Consider the following 20,881-nt stretch of genomic DNA (forward strand, 5'->3'; position numbering starts at 1 on the left):
CCTGCTGTTAAGTAATTTTTTGAGAGTAAAGCTTCCTCCTTATGTTTCTAAAAAATAACATCATTAAAATAATTTAGGCTCTACATCACGTAAAACTGTGAGATTTTCTCATCGGAAATATTGCCCGCACATGCCCATCCTCTTCTTCCCGCCCCGCCCCCCCCCCCCCAAAGCTGTATACACAGCAGGCATGCGTATGTACCAGAACAGTTCCTTGACGTTTTGTGATGAAGCCTTTAGGCTCTACAAAGAGGCAAAGACGAGCTGACCAAGCAATTGAAGCCTTTCCAGACCAGATAATGAATGATGGTCTTAAATCACTGCTCCAACACTTTATACATATGTGTAAATATACATGTGTTTCTACATAAAATGTGAGATGCCATACACATACACACTTACTTTAAGAAGATTCTAATGAGATGCATGAAAAAATGCAGTATTTTATTTAATACTTCCTTGCCTATAGTGATTTTTCTTTTTCATGTTTAAAAGACCTGACCATTCTTCCTTTCAACTAAGGCCTGGAAAGTGAAATCCACACATTTCTGAAACAATGATGAAATCTCTGGGGCGGTGGAGAAGGAGGGGGAAGTAGGTATTTTGGTTAAAATAAAAGAATCTCTTGCAACACAACTGTAAGTGCGAAGGAATGCAGTCCAAACACCATAGCATATAATGCTTTTTTCTTTTTTAAACTGAATCAACTTTGAAGAATTCTTTAATTCTAACCTGATGTTGAAAGACTAATACATCAAAAAATGTTTCAAAATATCCTCACATCCTCTAAAGAGCACTGTATCCTAATGACAGTGTAAGGAGAGTACTTACAGTTTTGCCTGACAGGAAAATAAATTTAATACAATCATATAGCACAAATATGACACCAAAATATTTATTTACAGCATATATATATTAATTCTTTTCACTTTTTATTAATGTATTTTCCTCCTTTTAAAGCTATCCAGATTAAAAATGTCCAAGTCTGTTACGAGAATAAAACATTCTCAAAATAAATAAAAAATAAGAAAGGAAGTCAGCTATAGTACACCATCTGCTTCCACAGTCCTCTTGTAAAATATGTTCCAGCTAATAGAGAGTACATTTACAATAACACGTTGACACTATTCACTCTCATCTGCTTACATACTAAACAAATACCATCTTAGCATGAAGAGAGACATATGTTCAAAAAGGAAGAGCCATTTGTCCCAGTGTCATCTGAATTTACACAGGAAAGAGCCACCTCCTCAGCTGAATTAAATCCCTAGAACCCCTTTGCTTTTGAAGAAAACCAGTCATCTGCCGTCTCCCAAACAAATATGGCAACAAGCACTCCAGTTCTGGAGGTCCATACTGTATTTTGGTTTGTGTACATGACCATAGTATCTCTGAGTATAGCTTCACCAACCACACATGTCCTAGCCTGTGAACTGGTATATGATTCTGTCCTCCAGAATCACCAGCCACTACACACAAGCTTTCAGAGAAGCTCATCCAAATGACCAGTTTCTTTTCCTCACCCTTCACAAATTTTGTTCCTAAAGTGGCTGGTCTGAAATCAATAAGCTGAAGACACCAGGATCAACACTTGGCCAAAACATTGCTGGAGGTCAGCAGTCAGATACTAGCTTGCAAAGGAGAAGACTTTTCCTAGGATTTCTTCTCCCCCGCAGGGTGTTCACATGGGAAGTTCTTGCACAAAACCAGCAGGTCCACGTTTTCCAAAGCAGACTGAAAATCACTTTAGTTTCAAACTGGAAGCTTAGAGACCTATTTCAGTTAGGTTGTAGAGCACTTTAAATATGCTAAGTGCTATGTAAGTGCCAAGTATTGGAAAACTACTAATTCAACCAAGAACAGATGCTAGAAGCCAGCTTTTCCAAGCTAAGCACGGGACTATGTTGGCATGGCCTCACCTTTAGAAATACCAGATGTGTCCACAAGCACACGGCCAGCCTTGCATGGCTATGCAATCAGTATACGCTAATACTTTCTGTACCCAATTCAGAGACTTGCACAGACTGCATACCTTGAAAACAGGATTCCAGCCAAAAGGATTAGCAAATGGATTCTAAATAACTCAGAATATTTGTTATTTTATTAAATATGCCTGCTTTCAGCTGGCATCTCATCCTGAATTTCAGCAAGCATTGAAACTGAGTAACATTTTATTAGTGTTTGGTTTCCTACTGAGAGTTCAAAATGTATTTTTAAATTTAAAGCAGTTCTTTAATTTAAGGCAGTTCTTTAGATTTTTTTGTTTTTAAAACAAAAATTGAATAGTTCCAGGTTTTCTCTACTCTCAACAGAAAGGGACAATTTTTCTGGTACCTCCAAACTTTGGGACAGAATTAACACACTTAATTTTTTCCAGTAGGAAATTGATCCGAAGTGAAGTGGCAAGGCTTAATTCTCCTTTCATATGGATGCAAACCAAAAGCAATTCCACTACAGAGAATGAAAAAGTCCTGAAAAACTGAATCTCTCCACAGGGTTTGTAAATTTTGGGTTTCATCCACGGAACTCAACTTGAAAGGTTCTGAGCACACCAGCACGCCATGTCCAGAAACACACATTAGCTTATGCTTAACCTAAAATCCAATCAGCTGAAGCCTATTGTAGCCTATCGAAGCTAAACACCCAGCAAATCACAGCCTAAAGGCCACAGGAGAAGGGCTCAGTCAGGGGTCAGAAACCAGGTCTCCCACTATTCCCCAAGTGGTTCAATCATCAGTAAATTTAAATTAATTTGAAAACAAGAAACCTAGATCTATGTGACTCTGCTTCCCACATCCCTAGGAACTCCACAGTGTTTTACTATTTCCTTGTGACTGACAGCAGGCTACTAGCATAGAGCTTAAGTCTTATTTAATAAAATTTGTTAATACAAAGCAGCCTTTTTAATTTTTGTTTTGTATTTGAACAGTGATTTCTCTATATATGTAGTAGTTTAGCACTCAGAGTGGCATTTGTTCCTTAAGCTAAAAAGCTGTCAGTTGGACAATAACAGTCAACTTTACAAGTAATCCAGAATCAGCTTTTAACCAGGGTTAAAAAGGCCTTTCAAATACAACATGCTCGTACTATTTCCGTTCGGAAACTGAATAAGAGAGCAGAACTGAATGCTCAGAAATTAAAATTATTTTCAAATTGTATAATTAAAAAAATGTGCTACTAATTCCTTTGAGGATGGGTATTATCATACAAAGTAAACACTCACCCTAGAAAGACACAGTGGAGGAGAACAACACAGGAAGGTCAAATCTCTTCTGCATTTTTGACAGGGTTAGCAGAAAGCAGTTTTGTTTGGCAGGGATCTATAAGAACGTGGATATTTCATTTTCCCCAGTCATTGTAAAACTGTTCTTTAACTGAGATGGAAATAGTTCAAAATACGATTCAAGTTGACCTATAGAAGTGCATGGGATATTCCGGCCAAACTTAAAACAAAACAAAAAACCTATCCCACTTCAAAAAACCCACAGAAGAGTCTCCTCTTAATATCTAGGACACCATAAGTTGCTCCAGGCAGACTGTTTAAATCTCCATGCCCAAATGAATGGCTATTAGCTCTTGAGCTCAAAGGAACTTGCAAGCCAGGACATGTATAAAGCTGTTTTGCTAATATTCAAATAGTCTGAACCAAATAACCCTCTAGGATAGGGCCCTGATGACTTATTTAACTTTTTCATTTCAACAATTAATCCAGCTGTGTGCATAAGTGAGGCACACAGATTTTACAAACCAGCCAGATATAGTAAAACATTACCTAATAAAAACTGATAGTAATAACAAAACAAACCTCTGGCCAAGGCTGAAAAAACTTTGATGCTTGGAGGTTTTGGCAACTATTGTATTTTGTTTGTTTGTTTGTTTTTAAACTAGTTTTGTAATATGGCAGCAACACTATTCTTAGCAAGATTGGCCATAAAAATCCCAGCCTGTATGAAATGCAACCACACTAATTCGGTACGGTTATAGAACAGCATTACAGCTTTTTACATCTGCACTGTACTGTTTAGTGTTACAAAAAGACCATGCTCTTATGAAGCCCAGGCAGCCAGCTGCTTCATTTCATCTTCATCCTCTGCTCTCTTCCTGGTCGATGCTGCAGAGAAAGAGAGATTAACAATAACCATCAACTAATGTAACAGTCAGAACCATTTTATTTGTTAGCATGAGGACTTGCATAGTGCTTTTCAATTTGAAGATTTCAGATCAATTTACTGAGTAGCAAGCTAAACATAGGTAATGCAGTAATGAAGCTGATGAGAGATGCGACTATTTTGCCCCCCCATTATCTCACATATAACCCTGAGGTTAACAATATAGGTCTGATGTAACTCCTACTGGAAGAGTCCCACAGAAAATACATTTAATCTCTAAAAGCTGTCACAAAGAGCAAGTGTCCACAAGAATGCTGCCAGTTCTCTCACTGCCACTTGCGCCAGGCACGAGTGACCTACCCCTGGCCGGCTATGCTTCCTTCTACCTTTCCAAATAGTGCTGAAGGGTTCTGCATGTGCAGGTCCAGTTTCCAAACAGACTCACCCCATTTTAATGAGAGGTGTCATTTATTAAAAGGGAGAAAGAAATTCCTGAACTTATCTTTGCTCAGGTGACATCAGTTAACTGCTGTGGTCACAGCAACAGCAATTCCCAGCTCTGTACCAGGTCCCACACGCACTTTCTCTCTCTTTTTTTTTTTAACCCCAATCTCCTATCACACATCTTTTGCATTCCCTGAACTAAAACCTCACCCAAATAGTCTTCATTCACTGACCTACAAACTGCATGCCCTACAGCCCAGGTTCAACTGCGGGCTGTCTCCATCTGTGGGGTTTGCGTGTCAGGATTTGCATTCCTTCAAATATCAGTGGAACACTGTTACTGGGTGCAATACCCTTGTGCGTACGTTTACAGCAGCCAGTTGGCTCCCACCTGTGGCAGCTGTACAGCCAGGAGCCACCATCTTGAGAAGGGCTGCAGCTACCACCTTTGGGGACTAAAGGTGGGAAGAGGACATGGGAGACCAGGGGTCCAGTCCCTACTCTAGAGGCAAGTGCCACTGGCTCAGTGTGCAACGGGGGAAGGTCACTATGCCTTGCTCCATCTCAGTTTCCCCATCTCCAAAATCAGGAGGGTAACATGCATCTCCAATTAGAAGCATTATAGAACCATTAACTGTTGTTCTTATTTTCCCATTGCTGTGTAACAGTAAGCATCCAGTTTCGTAAAAGATAAGCCAGTTTTGCAAGGCCTTAAACTGTATAAATGTAACCAGCTAATTTTGCCTGAAGCAGTCATACAGACAGATGAAGTAGCAAATTAAGATAGTGAGAAGCACATGGAGATGGCTTGGGTTTAATAAAAATGTCAACTGGCACAGCTGGATCTGGAAGAGGCTGTATGAACAAGCCATAAACACCCAGGCTGCAATTTGCACTGGGTTTTCCTAAATCCATTTTTTTACTAGCTGTTCTGCAATTGACTTAAGTAGATGAGGCAACAATCGCAGTTTGAACATTTTAAACTGCTTCTCAGGGTTTTAAGTGCCGTCTGCCAAAATACATGCAAAAGTCTCTGAGCTGAGCTGGTCTAGATAACTTGTTCTGCAGCAGAATGCACCATAAACAACCTGTGCCACGTGTGTGCTGCCCTTGCCACCAAATATTTATACTCTTTTACTAGCATTAGTACACAGCAAGTCTTTCAGCTGATAGAGACAACAGGGACACAGTAAAAGGTATAGTTAAAAGTTGACTGTCTCTGGCTTAATTCAAAATGAACAGGGCAGAACTACAAAATTAAAAGAAAAATTAGACTACTGCTTAATGCCAGCAATAAGTCTGTTCTGTAGAAAGAAAGCACAGGAGTGACAATATTTCTTTAAATGTGTACTTCCTGCTGCCTCCTTCATTTCTAATTAAAATACCAGTGGCAAATATCAAACCACTACCCTACAAAACTGGATCTTTGACGCAAACATTGTGAATCTAGGTCAGACTCTAATTAAAAAAGACTAAGGATTTAATTGCCAAAAAGAGAAAAATGTCTTCCCATTCCTCAGCGATCTCACTACATTTCAGTAGAAGATGCATTATTGTATGTGTAAGGTCAAGTTCCCTGAGTTTGCCTCCCCAAATCTACACAGAATTTGATCCTAAATGCTTTCATACAGCAAACCAGAATTCCGCTCTGCTTTTTGTGATAAACAGGTACAAAAATAGGAAAAGGAACCTATACTACTTTAAAAGTTAAAACACAGTTAAATACATATCTGGAGCTCTCTTCCTCTCCTCCTACTCACAGCATGCCTTCATGATGAAAAACATAAAATAGCAAGCAAGCAGTTTACCAGGGCGAGAAGGTAGTGACGTGGATGGAACACTTGGCAGTCTGACATCTCTCATTCCCTTGTTCAATTCTTCTTGCTCCAGTTCTTCTAATTCTGCCATCAACTCATCCTAAATTCAAGGAAAACATTATTTACAAATTCATTGTCCTGACAGTGATCTCAGGCAAGGGCACGTTTAATGACCATGAAGCAAAGCACTACTGAAAAAACAGTTCATACCTGAAAACAAATACCAAAAAACAGCGTATCACAAGTATAATTTTTACTAAGTGTGGGCAATAACAATAAACCTTAATTGAAAGTTGAAAGAAGGACAATGGAAGTTAGAAACAGGACAAGGAATAAAATTAGAAAGAAAACTGATGGCAGTACCTGTCAAAAAGGCGGGGGGGCGGGGGGAAAGGTCCCTCTGCCTTCCTCAGGTTTGTTCCAAATCTAGAGCCTGTACTCTTTAACGGATTCTAATTTTAATGTGCAATTTCTCCCATTTTAAAAAGCAAATAGCTTTCACTGGTTATAAGGTAGACTGTCATTAAACATTATGCTTCTGCCCTATCACACAAGTCCAGGATTACCTATGATTTCAAAGCAGCACTGGAATCAGAGCTGTCCTCCTGGGTCCTGTTACTCACTCTTGAAGCACATAACACTCTTGGGCTTTTAGCTGCAGAAGCTGATTTGGACAGATGATCTAATCCACTTGTATAATACTAAAAATAAAGAGGCTACACACTTCTTAAAAAAGCCAAAGACTTATTCCTTGGCTGGAATTTCCCAAAGAAAGGAAGCTAAATATGACATATTTGTAGAGAAATGGACCTCTGCCACGTTGATAAAATGGTTTAAAAAGAAACAATAGGCAAAAGTGGCTGGGGAAAAAGTGGCTGTAGCAAAGTGAGATCTACTAGGTATTGAAATGGGCTTTGCCTACCCATTTATACCTTGCTTATCACCAATGTGCAAATTAAAATTATGAGGCCTTCCACAGGCCTTCCTAGAATTACTTTCTCATGTTTTTATCTTTTTACGGCCAAAAAAAGGCTACTGTTTGCCTATCTGAGCTAGTTCACAGTGCAAATACTAGGATATCATCTAAAAATTTCAGCATCAGGTCTACACCCGATGATGTTCAATTGACAGCTAATGTCTCAAAGAAATGTGCAAGTTGGGGCCCCATGTCTAACTTAGGCATTTAGCTGAGGTGCAAATGTGCCTCTACTTTAAGTGCCTCAGTCAGTGGTGTGAATACAAGCTTCTTACAAAGTTAGTATCCAAGTTGTTGTAAAGTCAATGGAAACAGGTATTTCTGAAGACCTCTAGATGGTCATCTAACACTCTTCCACACCAAATTAGTCCTTACCAACCTCTGCTAAACAAAAAAAAAAAAAAAAAAAAAAAAAAAAAAAAAAGAGGTGAAGGAAACAGTGATCATGACCCCTACACACTTTTAACATAATAGTGTAATGGTAGAACTTTTGCTCTCGAAGTGGGAGACCCAAGTTTTAAGTTCTTCTAATCCTCAAGCATGGATTTAACTTAATTTCCCACAACTCAGGCACTGCTCTACAACTAGGCTGTGGAGTATTGCAATAGCAACAACAAATCCCCTTTCTCTTCTTGAACCTAGCCAAAAAGATTGCAGAGGGAAGATATCATGTGAACTCTCAGGTTCCAGGCTTCGTCCACTGGAACGTGCGTATTTTGCATTTGATTATCAGAAACAGGCCTCCAGGCAAGGGTCACCCCTCCTAGCGAGCATCCTACTCAGGTAGGACAGAGCTTTTTTGCATTCTTCATGACATATGTTGTGTCAACCTAGGGAGAAAGAACTCATGGTTTTGTGTCTATCTGGAGCAGTAGAAATTACATGCTTCCATGATCTCCTTACACCCATGGCACACGTGAAGAGGAAATTGAAGTGTGTGGTCAAAATGTCCTTGAAAAAAATAAAGTATCATCCTCCAACACAAATCACCTCATAACCCAGCAATTAAGTCATTGATTCTAGTGCTCTTAAGCTGAAGTGGCCTGCAAACCAGATTTCCCAATTACTGGACAGGTGCTGTAAGTATTAGGCTTCTATGCAAAAGCAGGTGCTGGTACAATGATGTCCCATGTGACTGTGGCTTATTGTCCCAGAACAGAAAACATGCCCATCAACTTAGACTAGTATCTCTTAGGAACTTCCAGGTCAATCTACAACATGCTTACTAAGTCTAGACTCCTAAAAGTTAAGCACTGATGAAAAGTAAGTGACACCATATAGCTGTTCGGGATGGCAGTATGTTTTTCAGATGTTTGAAGCCCAGTTTATACATGCCAAACCCCATTCCTTGTGCCAGTATTGATTAAATGTTTCTTGAAAAGTCTATGTACATTCAAAGTGGAAAAACAAAATACAAAGAATCGTTACTATTTTCAACAAATTATAACTGTTGAATGAAACCTCCCCTCCCCCCCAATCAAGAAAATATGATATAGCATATGTATTTTTCTTTGTTGTCCATTTGGGCACGTAAAAACGAATTAGTTGGGGAGAGAGTAAATTGTTTGATTCTTTAGGACATTCTTCAAACGATCCCTAGTGCTTGGTTGTTTTAAAACATAGTTAAAAAATAAAACCAAACTGGTTGTGATACTGAGCATGATCCCCAGCTTTGCATCACAGATCCCAGGAATTTTGAGTATATCTGACCCTTGAGTCCTCAGCCATGGTTGGATCAGAAATAAGTAATGTCCTGCTTAGATATACAAAATCAATTCCAGGGACACTGGATGAAAGCTACTGCAACAAATTTTCAGAAGGTCCTAAGTGCCTTGTGGGGGTTTCAGAAGAAAAGAGCTCGAGGAAGAAACCTTATTGCCTCCAACAGGAATTACTTCTACCTAATGGATCTACTTCTGTACAATATCTGGAAAACAGGGAAAGGACCTGCACCTCCAAGCACCAAAAAAGATCTTAAAAAACTGGTCCAAATATTCAGAATTGTGAGCAGTAGCTTGTTCATGGCATAGGAACATGCACTTAGTCAAACGGATGGCTATTTGGAGCACAAAAAATTATATGTTTCAGTGTCCACTTGGAGCAGTACAAATTACGCGTTTTAGTGACCTGCTCCTTCCATGGCACAAATGAGAATAACAACTACAGGAGTGCAGTTAAAATCGCCTTTTTAAAATTTATATATAAATAAAAAATTTTTATATTTTACATATATAGATTTTTATTATATATTACATATATTATTAATTTTATTTATTTTCTATATATGTGTGTGTGTATATATATATACACAATGATAAAAACGTCCTAGATAGGGTAAGCTAGAACCAAGGAATTTCACATACACACCTTTTGAGAAACAAACCACTGAACAATCCACTGCACAACAAAGTAACTATGGAGTCATTTAACAGCTAACACTCACAGGCTTTACTGAAGTACTAACCTCATCAAACTCATCACCAAAGGCAGCTCGGTTTGAGATAGCATCTGAAATTTCCTGGGCAACATCTTGCTGTTCAGTGATATCTTGCATCAAATCATCAATTTTGTTCAAGTCCCTGGCAAGATAACATGGAAACATTTTTTAAAGATACGTCATTCAAATCCTACAGAAGAGACTCAGAGAAACTTGAACAGACCCTATTTTCTTTTTATGCCCATTGCTGTATAAACAGCAGAACTCACAGGGAATAATTTCTCTCACCTACACCTTAACGTTTCCTGGCAAGCTCCTGTGTGTTTTAGCTAGTCCAATTTCTTCCACTTTGGGATTATAACAAAAGTCAAACTGCAGCAGTCTGTGTCTCTCTCCCTCTCCGTGCTTCTCATACCTCTGCCAGCCAAGACTCACATTCCCTGGGCAGATCCCATCTCCTTCCCGAGGTCAGCATCTTTATAGATGGATCTTTTTTGATGTTAAGCTTTCACCAGAACTGGGCAAACTTAACAGGACCACATCCCATCTAAAAGCTTCCCCTTACTGTTAACTTCATTATTGTTTCAGTTCCTGTTTACTTCTCCCAGAACAACCTTTCTGATTTAACTCTGTTTATTCAGGCAGGAAAACGCCTCATGAAACAATGTAAGACATATAAAAATACTACACGCACAAAAAAATTACTCTCTCTTTTATTCAAGTCTAATTAGTACTTTGAATCACACAGTCCAGCTTATGGACTTTGAGGAAGAGAGTTCACTTAGTTTCTTCAACTAAGTTTTCTTCTGGAAAAACCAAGGGCAGAGGCCAGTCTCAACTGCCAAGGCAGACTTAAAAAAAACAGGTACCACACGGATCTCTCTAGTTAGCGAGACTTCCTTGTAGACTTGCTGTTAAGAAAAGATATTTTTCTGCCAAATATAACATTACAGCACCAATGGCATTTCTGACATTAAATGCCTGAACCCAAAATGAAGTCAAAACTGCCTTACTAGATACAATAGACTGTAGTGATGACGTAGTTTGAAAGTTGTTAGTAAGCTCAACTTGAAAGCTATTAGAAAGCACTTACATATTTTCATGCACTTTTTTCATAGCTTGTGCAGCATAACCCATATTCTTGAGCACTTCTGTGTTGGTGTGGGAATTTTCCAGTGCCTCTCTCTGGAACTCAATGGTCGAGAGTGTCCCATCAATTTGACTCAACTGTTTCTCATATCTCTTTTTTCTCTTCAGTGCTTGTAAGGCAGCTGGAAAGCAAAGAGGCACAGTGCACTGTGTATTTATATAGCAAAATGCAAGGACAAGTAGTTCAGCACCAAGCCGACCTGCAGAATTTATAATTCTCACTCTCCTACCTTACTAGTAGGGAGACAAACTTTGACCACACCAGATCAGCAGCCTGTTTATCACCAACATGCTGTTGCATGAACATGCTGGGAAGCCTCTTTTAGATTAACTCCTTTTAGCACCACAGGAAAGAGCAGCTTCTTCCTCCACTGCGGGAGATCTTGAACTCCATCCTGTGCACACAGGCAAAGCAAGGAAGATGTGGAGGAAAAAGAAAAATGTCAGAGAGAAGTCAGAAAGCAGGAAACAGGGGAAAGAAAGAAAAGAAGAGGTTGCAATACATAAGTAAAAACTAAGGAAGACAGAGTAAGAAGATCTGTCATGATAACCACATCTCCACCAATGCTGCTTTCTAAACTTTGTCTCAGCAGCAGAAACTGTCAAGTGCAATAGAAAGCCCAAATGGCCTAACAAAGCAGGTGGGTTAGATCAGAGGAGGACCCACATTTCTCTGGCTTTCAGCTGCATCTGTTTCTTACAATCACTTAGGAGCATGATCTTTAAACCTTAGAACTTGGAAACATGTAGAACTTTGTAGACACGGCCACAGTCAAATCCAGCTACTCCCCATTATCTTTGTAAATTGTTGAGATTAGTCTTTTGTATTTGCTAAGTTATGAGCAGCATACTTTGCCCAGAGTAAATCATTACCAGAATAAATGCACGTGACAAGCAGGAGGAGAAAAGGGCTTTCTCTTAGCCTGTGGGTGTGGAACACACACAATCTTGCCACAAGCATTTCCTGACCACTGTCCTCTCCAAACTACACATGTGCCACACAAGAAAAACACCAAACAAAACCAAGAGACTGAGTTAACCCATTGCTTTTTCAGTGCTATTAATACCCGTGTCCTTTCCCTTGTCTCCTACATTTAATTTTTAAATCAGGTTCTGAGCCAGCAAGCAACAGCAGCACTGCAGCCCCCCAAACTCATCTGATAGCAGCAATTACTGTTGCTGTCCTATTCAAATAATTGCCCATGTGCAATAACGCTGAACCTTGACATTGGGGTACACAACTTTTCAAATGAAGTCAGGATCCCTCCATGAACAGGTCATAGATTTATGGTGTGTAACAACACACTAAAAAATTCAGTGCTTTGTTGACAAATGCTTGACTCAACATGGTCAAAACTGCTCATCATTAGCTGCGCAAGGACAAGCATTCACACAGGCTAAGATACACAATGCCTTCTAGCACCTGCAGTAAAATGCTTCAGGACAGCTGTGCTGGTTTTGGCTGGGATAGTGTTAATTTTCTTCATAGTAGCTGGTATGGGGCTATGGTTTGGATTTGTGCTGAAAACAGTGTTGGTAATACAGGGATGGTTTAGCTATTGCTGAGCAGTGCTTACACAGAGTCAAGGCCTTTTCTGCTTCTCACCCCACCCCACCAGCGAGGAGGCTGGGGGTGCACAAGAAGCTGGGAGGGGACACAGCTGGGACAGCTGACCCCAGCTGACCAAAGGGATCTTCCATACCATATGACATCGTGCTCAGCATATAAAGCTGGGGGAAGAAGGAGGAAGTGGGGGACATTCAGAGTGATGGCATTTGTCTTCTCAAGTAACCGTTATACATGATGGAGCCCTGCTTTCCTGGAGATGGCTGAACACCGGCCTGCCGATGGGAAGTGGCGAATGAATTCCTTGCTTTGCTTTGTTTGCGTGCATGGCTTTTGCTTTACCTATTAAACTGTCTTTATCTCAACCCACGAGTTTTCTCACTTTTACTCTTCTGATTCTCTCCCCCATCCCACCAGGGGAAAGTGAGCGAGCAGCTGTGTGGGGCTTAGTTGCGGGATGGGGTTAAACCATGACAACAGCAAACTGCAATCACAACAGATTAATCACAGTATTCAAATTCAAGATTTTCCCAGGTTTTGCGAGATGGCCCGAAGATCATGCATATTCTGAAAAAGATGCATGTCATGCAAAAAGATGCAAAAGATTATGTCATGCAAATGTGAGAATTGTAAAATTCTCATTGGCAATTCCAAAATACATCAGTTTGAATCCCAAATAATCTTTTTACCTACTTATTATTTCCCTACTTATTTATGCTTATTATTGGTAGTGTTAGGACACCAGGCACATCTGCATAACACCAGATGTGCCAGGGAGGACTCTAAAGCCCTGTGGACTGAGGAGCACTAACTAGCTGATACAGAAAGGCTTCAATTGGAGTAAGTAGCTACCACACGGCAATATTTCCAGTCAGTGTTTTTCAGAAATGGGAGTCTGTAACGGTGCTGTTATTATTGGCTGCTCAGAGAGAAAATGGATTTCCTCAGTTACATTCAAAGCAGTTGTTTTCAAAATCCTGAAGGTTCCTGTATTAACATTTAATTAAACCACACCCAAATTAAGAAACCATGGAAGAAGCTAAACTCTGTGTGACTTCACCTATTCACAAACAGTTTTTGCTAATTATTGTACTGCAACATATCATCTTTATTAATTCTCTTTAGTTTTACCAGTGACTTACAGAACAAAGCACTTCATAGGAAATCAATTCATACTCCTTCCTTATCAACCAAGGCATAATAAATTCCCACACCACACTGTATGTTTTTTTCTCATTTATATTAAATGAATGCCCTTCATTGCACAGTGTTTTGTTGTAGTAGCTCCTATAGCTAAGATATGAGAATTTCCTTGTTATTTGAAATCTATTTTTCTGTGTTTTACAGATTATCATGAACTTTAAGTGCTTTTCTACTGCACCTACAAGCATTTTAAAATTTGTGTGCAACTCTTACAAGAAGACTGAAACGCTTCACAGAAATGCTACTGCATTATAATAACCAAACTGAAGAAGAACATATCTATCAAAAAAATAAAGAAATTGAGCAGAGAACATAAACTTACTTCACTGAAGGTCTAAGAATGGCACTGAAAAAGGGTGTTGCCCATTCCAAAGATTTCAAAGAAGGAAGACAGCCCAGGGAGGAAGAGTCTAACCAGGGGTAGAGTCTGAGGAAGCAAGTGTAATTCACACCGATTCAACCAGGAAGAGGTGGAGGTCTTCTCCAGGAAAAAAGCAATCTCATACGCTGTCTCTGTTGTGCTCCAAAGAAGCCAATTCAACTCCTGCATTTCATAATGAAGTAGTTAGCAGTTGGCTGGGCTTTAGCATGTTTCCTGTGCTCTGAGTCCAGCAAGCAGGATGCAGCTTATAGATTAGGAACCACTGCTTTTAATCTAAGTTTTTATTTTATTTTCAAGATAAGTGGCTGGAACAACAGTAGACTATTATGTCAGTTTAAGTATGCATATTAAGGAACCACTGTTATTAACATACAGAAGGACACTTTTCCAATATCACTACTATGCTGATACTTTACTAAGGAAGCAGAAATGGCTAGCTGGGCAACAGTAATCCTGGCCACACTGAATATCCACGTTTCTAAAGGAAAGAACGAAAGTAGTGACATAGAAAGAGTTGTGGCACCCTCCTCATGGTTTCATGACAGATCAGAATGAAAAGAGACAGTACAGTGACAACAACACCTTCACCTGTCAAGCCCACCACCAACACCCATCAGTACAGGAATTACCGATGATCTCGTCTTCTGAAGTAGAAATAAAAGCATTGTCTAGTAATCCTTAAAATTCCCGGGGGGAAACTGGTGAAGAAGGAAAAGAGTGTTTCTTCAGAAGATACAACACCACTGTGAAAATACTGAATCACATTCTTGGATACAGTTCACAAACCTCCACGTCAGTCCTGCAAGGGACCGATGGATTACAACTTCTGATCTCCCTTACACCAGGGACGACCAAAAGACATGCTGCTGAGGCCATAAAAATCATACCTAAGTAAGCTCATTATCAGCATTCATAATCCTTAAAACCTTGTGGGGGAAGCCACATATAGTTACAACTGAGGCGCTAATTCAAGAACAGTAAAGCACTTGACTTGTTATAACCATTCCAGTTCATGGCAATTGAAACATGATCACGAAGATCAGAGAACAATAGCTGTAACTCACGGAACAAAGACACCCTAAGGGCTGCCTCATGTCTCCCTGCCGGAAAGCCTCAGTCCCAACCTGTCATACACCCTGCCATAGGTATGTCGGCCCTGTCCATGTTAACACGCAACTATGACGTTGTTTGGTTTCAACAGCCTTCTGGTTACAACTAACTCATTGAAAAGGAATGCTACACTGCTACATAAGCCCTGTCCAAATGTGCCACACAACATATTTAGCAGCATCTACTTGTAAAAGCCTACCTGTTATCCCAACTTTATATAGGTTTGGTCCTCAGTAGTACCATGTGGCTCTTGATGGTTAAGATTTAATCCTATTCTGGATGGCTTCTTTTAACTTTATTTTTTTCATCTAGCCATTTTTTAGGATCTGTGAAAGATTCCAGGCAGAAACAACACTCATTCACGTGTATGTTATTTTCACAGGCACAGGCGCACTTCAGAAAACACATTTCCTTTTAAACAGAGTTCTCAAATATTCAGTATCGCTTTCTCTCCTTTATATTTTCTTGTATGACCTTCAAAATATTGAAGATGAAAGGCCAATTTGGAGATGGAGTTGGCAGCTGTGCACTGGCTGAAACTGAGATACCCAAAAAAGTACAGCAAGAGATACCAGAAAAAATCATGAGTTTGTATCTGGAATGGGGAGAGATTAAAAGGCAGTGCTAACTGTGGAAAGAAATATTGCTTATCATGACATAACCTCTGCAGGAGGAATTCCAACACACATCACTGTTTCGAAAACCCTCAAGTGGTCTAGCTACAGTAAGATATTAATGGGGAATGCTGAAAATGTGTCACCCCAAAAGTGTAGCTAATTTCAGATTAGGTACAGGAACTGCAGAGATACTCACTTCATAAAGGAGAAGCCAAAAATATTTAAGTGATGTTTCACATCTATTTGCATAGCTAACGTGTTACGGCTTTTAAATCAAGTTAAGCCTGCTGGTGTCACATGAACCCATTCAAGACTCATCTGAACTAATGAAAAATTGCTGGTGCTTGAATCTGTTCTCTCTTGTGTCAGTATAACTGACTCAGACTCACGTGCCTAAAAATCAAATGAGATCATGCTAATTTGGTGCATTTTCTATACCTAGATACATCTTGCTCCAGTGTTGGACACTCCCATTTTAGTTTCCATAGGTGTCTCCACAGATGCAATTAAGAAAGAACAGCATTAAAAATTACCTGCAAGGTCCCTTTGAAACATTCACTTTAACAAGGCAATGTAGATTAAAACTTTTATTCTCTCATTTGTGTGTGTTTACATAATGCTACAATAGATGCTGGTTAGCACAGATTTCCTCTGAACTATATAGTACAGTATACCAGCTAATACGCTGTTATATGTAAATCAACAGCAATTAAACTGTAAAGCAATTGACATATCAAATGAAGGGGTATTATTGGGGATTTAAGTTCACTCACTAGCCTGCTAAATTCAAGCACTTCAGCACAGCAAGGTTAGTTTCTCTTGTTTCTCCTCTGACTGTAGTTATACTATCCCATTTTGGCTTTAGAACCATTTTTGGCATGAAAAAGTTCCCACTCTGCACTTCTTGCCCTACTCCTGTGTCTTCACTATCCTTAACTGTAGGTCCCTGAGCAAACGACAAGATAAAAGGGAGTTGTTTTTAATCATGATCAGCTCAACAATCCAGTTTGCAGCATGACTCCATGAACAATTTCACATGAAGCAGAGCAGCGGAAACAAAGATCTGGGAGAAACGCTTCATATGTCAAATACTGCACACCTGAAGCACCAGGCCAACAAACACCTGAAACCAGCATCAACCAGCCAAGTTAAAGGAGAAGCAGATCCACCTTCTCCCAGCAAGTACTCCCTCCTGCCTGTGCACCACCCTCTCCTTCACAGATGCCCGAGCACTCGTGCAGCTGCCAAGTCAACTGGATAAGTGGAACTTAACCTACCCTGGGTAAAAAAAAAAAAAAAAAATAACCGAGCCAAAAAACCCCACGACATTTTACAGCTGCATCCAGCTTTCTGAAACACACCCTTCAGGGAGCTCTGCCAAGGAGAGGAAGGGAGCAGCGTGGGGGCAGGAGCGAGGCAGGAAGCATTGCTTCTTCCTGCAACCATACCAGCTTAAAGTCCAGGCTTGGGATGAAGTTCCACAGCAGCATGTCTGGATCTAAACAGGAGTTGCTACAGTCACAGGAGCCCGCCTGTTTTCTTGCATCAGCCCTGCCGCTCGGGCATTTGCAAGATGAACCCAGTCCTGGGAGCTATCTGGTCACTTTGTCCCACAGCAAATTAGTTTTCAGCTGGATCACCTTCCTGAACTAGCTCACTGTGCCAGCACACAGGTGCCAGTACCTGCACAAGGGGACAAGACAGACACTCCAGTTGAAGCCAGGGGAGTGCAAAGTGTGGGACCAGGACAACCCTGACAGCTCCTGTGCTGCCGAGCAGCAGGCTCAGTTGCACTGCTGAACTGGCTTTATTCCCTCTCACTGTTTGTGCCTTCACATCTGTCCCATCTTGACCCATGTTTTTAAATCCTTTCTAACTAAAAGTTAGTTTAGTTAATCTGCCTTTTGCTCATAATTACTAAATGCTAAAGTATTACAAATACGTTAAAGAGCTAACCAAAACACCTTTAACACACAGCTCCTCACAAGTTCTAAGTTACATGGCATTAATTTTTTAAATTATCAAGCAACAGAAAGAGCAGATGAAAGAGCTACTTTCTCATTACATCACAAATTTTTAATCTGGTTTTTTTCTGTTTTGAAGTATTTAAAGAAAAATAAAGCTCAGAGTAGACAAACAGGACTCCATGTGACTTTAGGAAGTAATTAAGGCCTGTATATCCACAAGACATTGGCTACCATCATTTGCTTCCCAGAGATGACAACACCATTATAAGCACAATCCAGACCTTATTATCTCTTAGTATCCTCTCCTTTGCAGCTAACAGCAGCCCAGACCAGTAGTCACTAATGCTCTGAACTACCATTCATTTTTTAGTGGTATCATGTACTTCTGTGCTGGTTTTGGCTGGGATAGTGTTAATTTTCTTCATAGTAGCTGGTATGGGGCTATGTTTTGGATTTGTGCTGAAAACAGTGTTGGTAATACAGGGATGGTTTAGTTATTGCTGAGCAGTGCTTACGCAGAGTCAAGGCCTTTTCTGCTTCTCACCCCACCCCACCAGCGAGGAGGCTGGGGGTGCACAAGAAGCTGGGAGGGGACACAGCTGGGACAGCTGACCCCAGCTGACCAAAGGGATATCCCATACCATATGACATCATGCTCAGCATATAAAGCTGGGGAAGAAGAAGGAAGGGGGGGGACGTTCGGAGTGATGGCATTTTGTCTTCCCAAGTAACCATTACACATGATGGAGCCCTGCTTTCCTGGAGACGGCTGAACACCGGCCTGCCAATGGGAAGTGGTGAATGAATTCCTTATTTTGCTTTGCTTGCGTGCATGGCTTTTGCTTTACCTATTAAACTGTCTTTATCTCAACCCATGAGTTTTCTCACTTTACTCTTCTGATTCTCTCCCCCATCCCACCAGGGGAAAGTGAGCGAGCAGCTGTGTGGGGCTTAGTTGCGGGCTGGGGTTAAACCACGAAAACTTCCTATGTGATTTGAGGCAAATCATTGAATCACTTTGTTCCTCAGTTGCCAGCAGTATATTCTCCAACCCTCACAGTGGGGATAATGGGAATTCATCCATAAATATACAGGAGATCCTCACACGCTTCAGCTCCTTTGCTATCTGCACAACTGATGCTCAACACCCAAGCTGTGATCCCCTTCCCACGTTGAACAGTAGTACTTTGCGCACCATGTATCCAGCTGATATCTGCATCGACTGTGGTGCAAAGTGCGAACAAAAGTATCGCACAGGGAAACACAGACAGTAAATAAGTGAGGAATAAAGCATCCTATTATCGGCCCACCATAATGAATCCAAAATGCATTAAACACTAAGAGATGCCAAAGGCCCAAAGCCACCGTCGTGTCCTAGTGTGCACGCACCGTGGTGACGCTTGCTCAGAGTCCACAGCTGAATGACGAAACACACTGCACACCTGCGGAGCCAACAGACCCGACCCCGCCCGGCAACAGCCCCTGCGAGACCCCAAGTCCTCCCTCTTCTCAGCAGAGCCCCGTACCTAGACGCGTTTGAACCCCGCGATTTAAAGCCTCGCAAGCCACCTAAACAGCCGCCGCCGGCCTGGCAGGGCGCGCCCGGGCTTCCCCGGCGGCGGGCGGAGGGCAGCGGGGCCCGGCCCGGCCCGGCCCCGGCCGCCGGGAGCCGAGGACTCACCTCGCTTGTTCTTGGTGCCGTGCTGTCGGGCTGCCGCCAGCTCCCGCTCGATCCTTGTCTCCAGGTACTCCTGCTTCTTGCTGAGCATCTCCTCCGTCTCCCGCAGCCGGGCCAGCGCCTCCTGCGGCGAGGGCCCCCCGCGGCCCTTGGAGGCGGCCGAGCCGCCCCCCTTGAAGAACTTGGAAATCTTGCTCATGGCGGCGGCGGCCCCGGCTCAGCACCCGCCGACGGAAGGGTCTGCCCTGCCCGGCCCGGCCCGCAGGAGACTCCCCGCCCGGCACACGCCGTGACGGCACTTCCTGGACCCGCGGGCGGCGGCACCGTACCTGGCGGCGGGGCGGGCCCGGCCCAGGGGCGGCTCCGGGGAGGCCGAACTGCCGCTGCCCGCCGCGGGCCTCACGCGTGCCCTCCGCCAGCACCGGGAGCTGTAAGGGAGCTCCGCGGGGCAGCCCGCCGAGGTCCCCGGGGGAAGAGAGGGCAGAGCCCCGGGCTGGGCGGAGGGCGGCCGAGGCGAGGCCGGGCAGGCGTGCCCGTCGTACCCGCGCTGCGGAGGCGGCTGCTTAGTTTGTGCTTCCCCCTCATTTTCTTTCAGCCTCATGCCGCAAGAAGGTGTATTTTTGAGAGGGCTGCAGGCTGTAACAGCGCTAGCCGGGGCAGAACACCCCGCGCCCGGTGCGCGACAAGCAGGTGACACGGGCGGAACGGCTCCTCGTCAGCACGGCTCGCAGGGCCGGGGGTAGCAGCGGCCCAGCCGTTAGTCACGGTCTTTAACGCGCTGCCGGAGGACGCGCAGGCACAGGAACGCACGCGGGTCAGGGCTGAGAAAGTAAACACAAAGTTCTTAAGAAACGTGGCTTTTAAAAGTACAGGTGCATCGCTAAGGAAAGCGCAGCGGCACTAATAAATGACAAGAGTGCAAGAAGTTATCTCGGAAAGCTGCGTTCCCCTTCCCTCCGCCCCTTGAAACAGGCCCTGTTCGCAGGGCTGACGCGACCAACGACAAAAATAAGACACAAAAAACACTTTTTCCCCCGATGACAGCAGCTCGATGCATGAAGAGCACCAGCGCCGCGGCTCTGGGCTGACTGGAAGTCTGAGGCGCCGCTTACGCCGACACGGGCTCGTCGGCGCAGATTGCCCGGCGAGGCAGCCAGCCCTGCCGCTGGCCCCAGCAGCTCCGAGCCGGCGGGCCGGCCCGGCGCGGCACAGCACAGCGTGCCGCACAAGCTCCGCCCGCGGGCGGCGGGACCCCCGCGCCCCACCGCCACCGCCCCTCAGGCCCCGCCCGTAGCGCCGCCAGCCACGCCCCGGGGCGAGGATCGTCCGCTCATCTGCATAGCAGTCCCTCCCCGCCTCTCCCCGCGCACCCGGCGTGCGGTATCCTCCAGTGGCCCGGCAGCCTTTGCGCGCCCTGTTCCTGCA

General features: G+C 42.8%; 1 protein-coding gene across 3 annotated transcripts; it reads right to left on the reverse strand.

The window, feature by feature from the left end:
• Window positions 1-881: 881 nt before the first annotated feature.
• CHMP4C (charged multivesicular body protein 4C) lies at window positions 882-19,665 on the reverse strand. Of its 3 annotated transcripts, XM_050891709.1 has the most exons (6): window positions 19,460-19,665; window positions 10,877-11,054; window positions 9,811-9,925; window positions 6,362-6,470; window positions 5,684-5,690; window positions 882-4,101 (listed from the first exon to the last, which is right to left on the reverse strand). In XM_050891709.1, the coding sequence occupies exons 1-6, from the start codon at window positions 19,653-19,655 to the stop codon at window positions 4,047-4,049; spliced, it is 660 nt and encodes a 219-aa protein (XP_050747666.1). In that variant the 5' UTR covers window positions 19,656-19,665; the 3' UTR covers window positions 882-4,046. The 3 variants fall into 3 exon arrangements, with proteins under 3 accessions (XP_050747666.1, XP_050747664.1, XP_050747665.1); XM_050891707.1 differs by lacking the exon at window positions 5,684-5,690 and having other exon boundaries at window positions 882-4,111; XM_050891708.1 differs by lacking the exon at window positions 5,684-5,690 and having other exon boundaries at window positions 6,355-6,470.
• Window positions 19,666-20,881: the final 1,216 nt, after the last annotated feature.

This window comes from Gymnogyps californianus, chromosome 2, assembly GCF_018139145.2.
Source record: "Gymnogyps californianus isolate 813 chromosome 2, ASM1813914v2, whole genome shotgun sequence".
Taxonomy (NCBI): Eukaryota; Metazoa; Chordata; class Aves; order Accipitriformes; family Cathartidae; genus Gymnogyps; species Gymnogyps californianus.

Excerpts from the sequence above, each read along its gene's own strand:
- CHMP4C (XM_050891707.1), bottom strand. The coding sequence starts at position 19,655 with ATGAGCAAGATTTCCAAGTTCTTCAAGGGGGGCGGCTCGGCCGCCTCC. Across the intron at positions 11,055-19,459 it reads CGGCACCAAGAACAAGCGAG|CTGCCTTACAAGCACTGAAG; the intron begins GTGAGTCCTCGG and ends TTTGCTTTCCAG. Across the intron at positions 4,112-6,361 it reads GTCACTACCTTCTCGCCCTG|CATCGACCAGGAAGAGAGCA; the intron begins GTAAACTGCTTG and ends CTTTCTCTGCAG.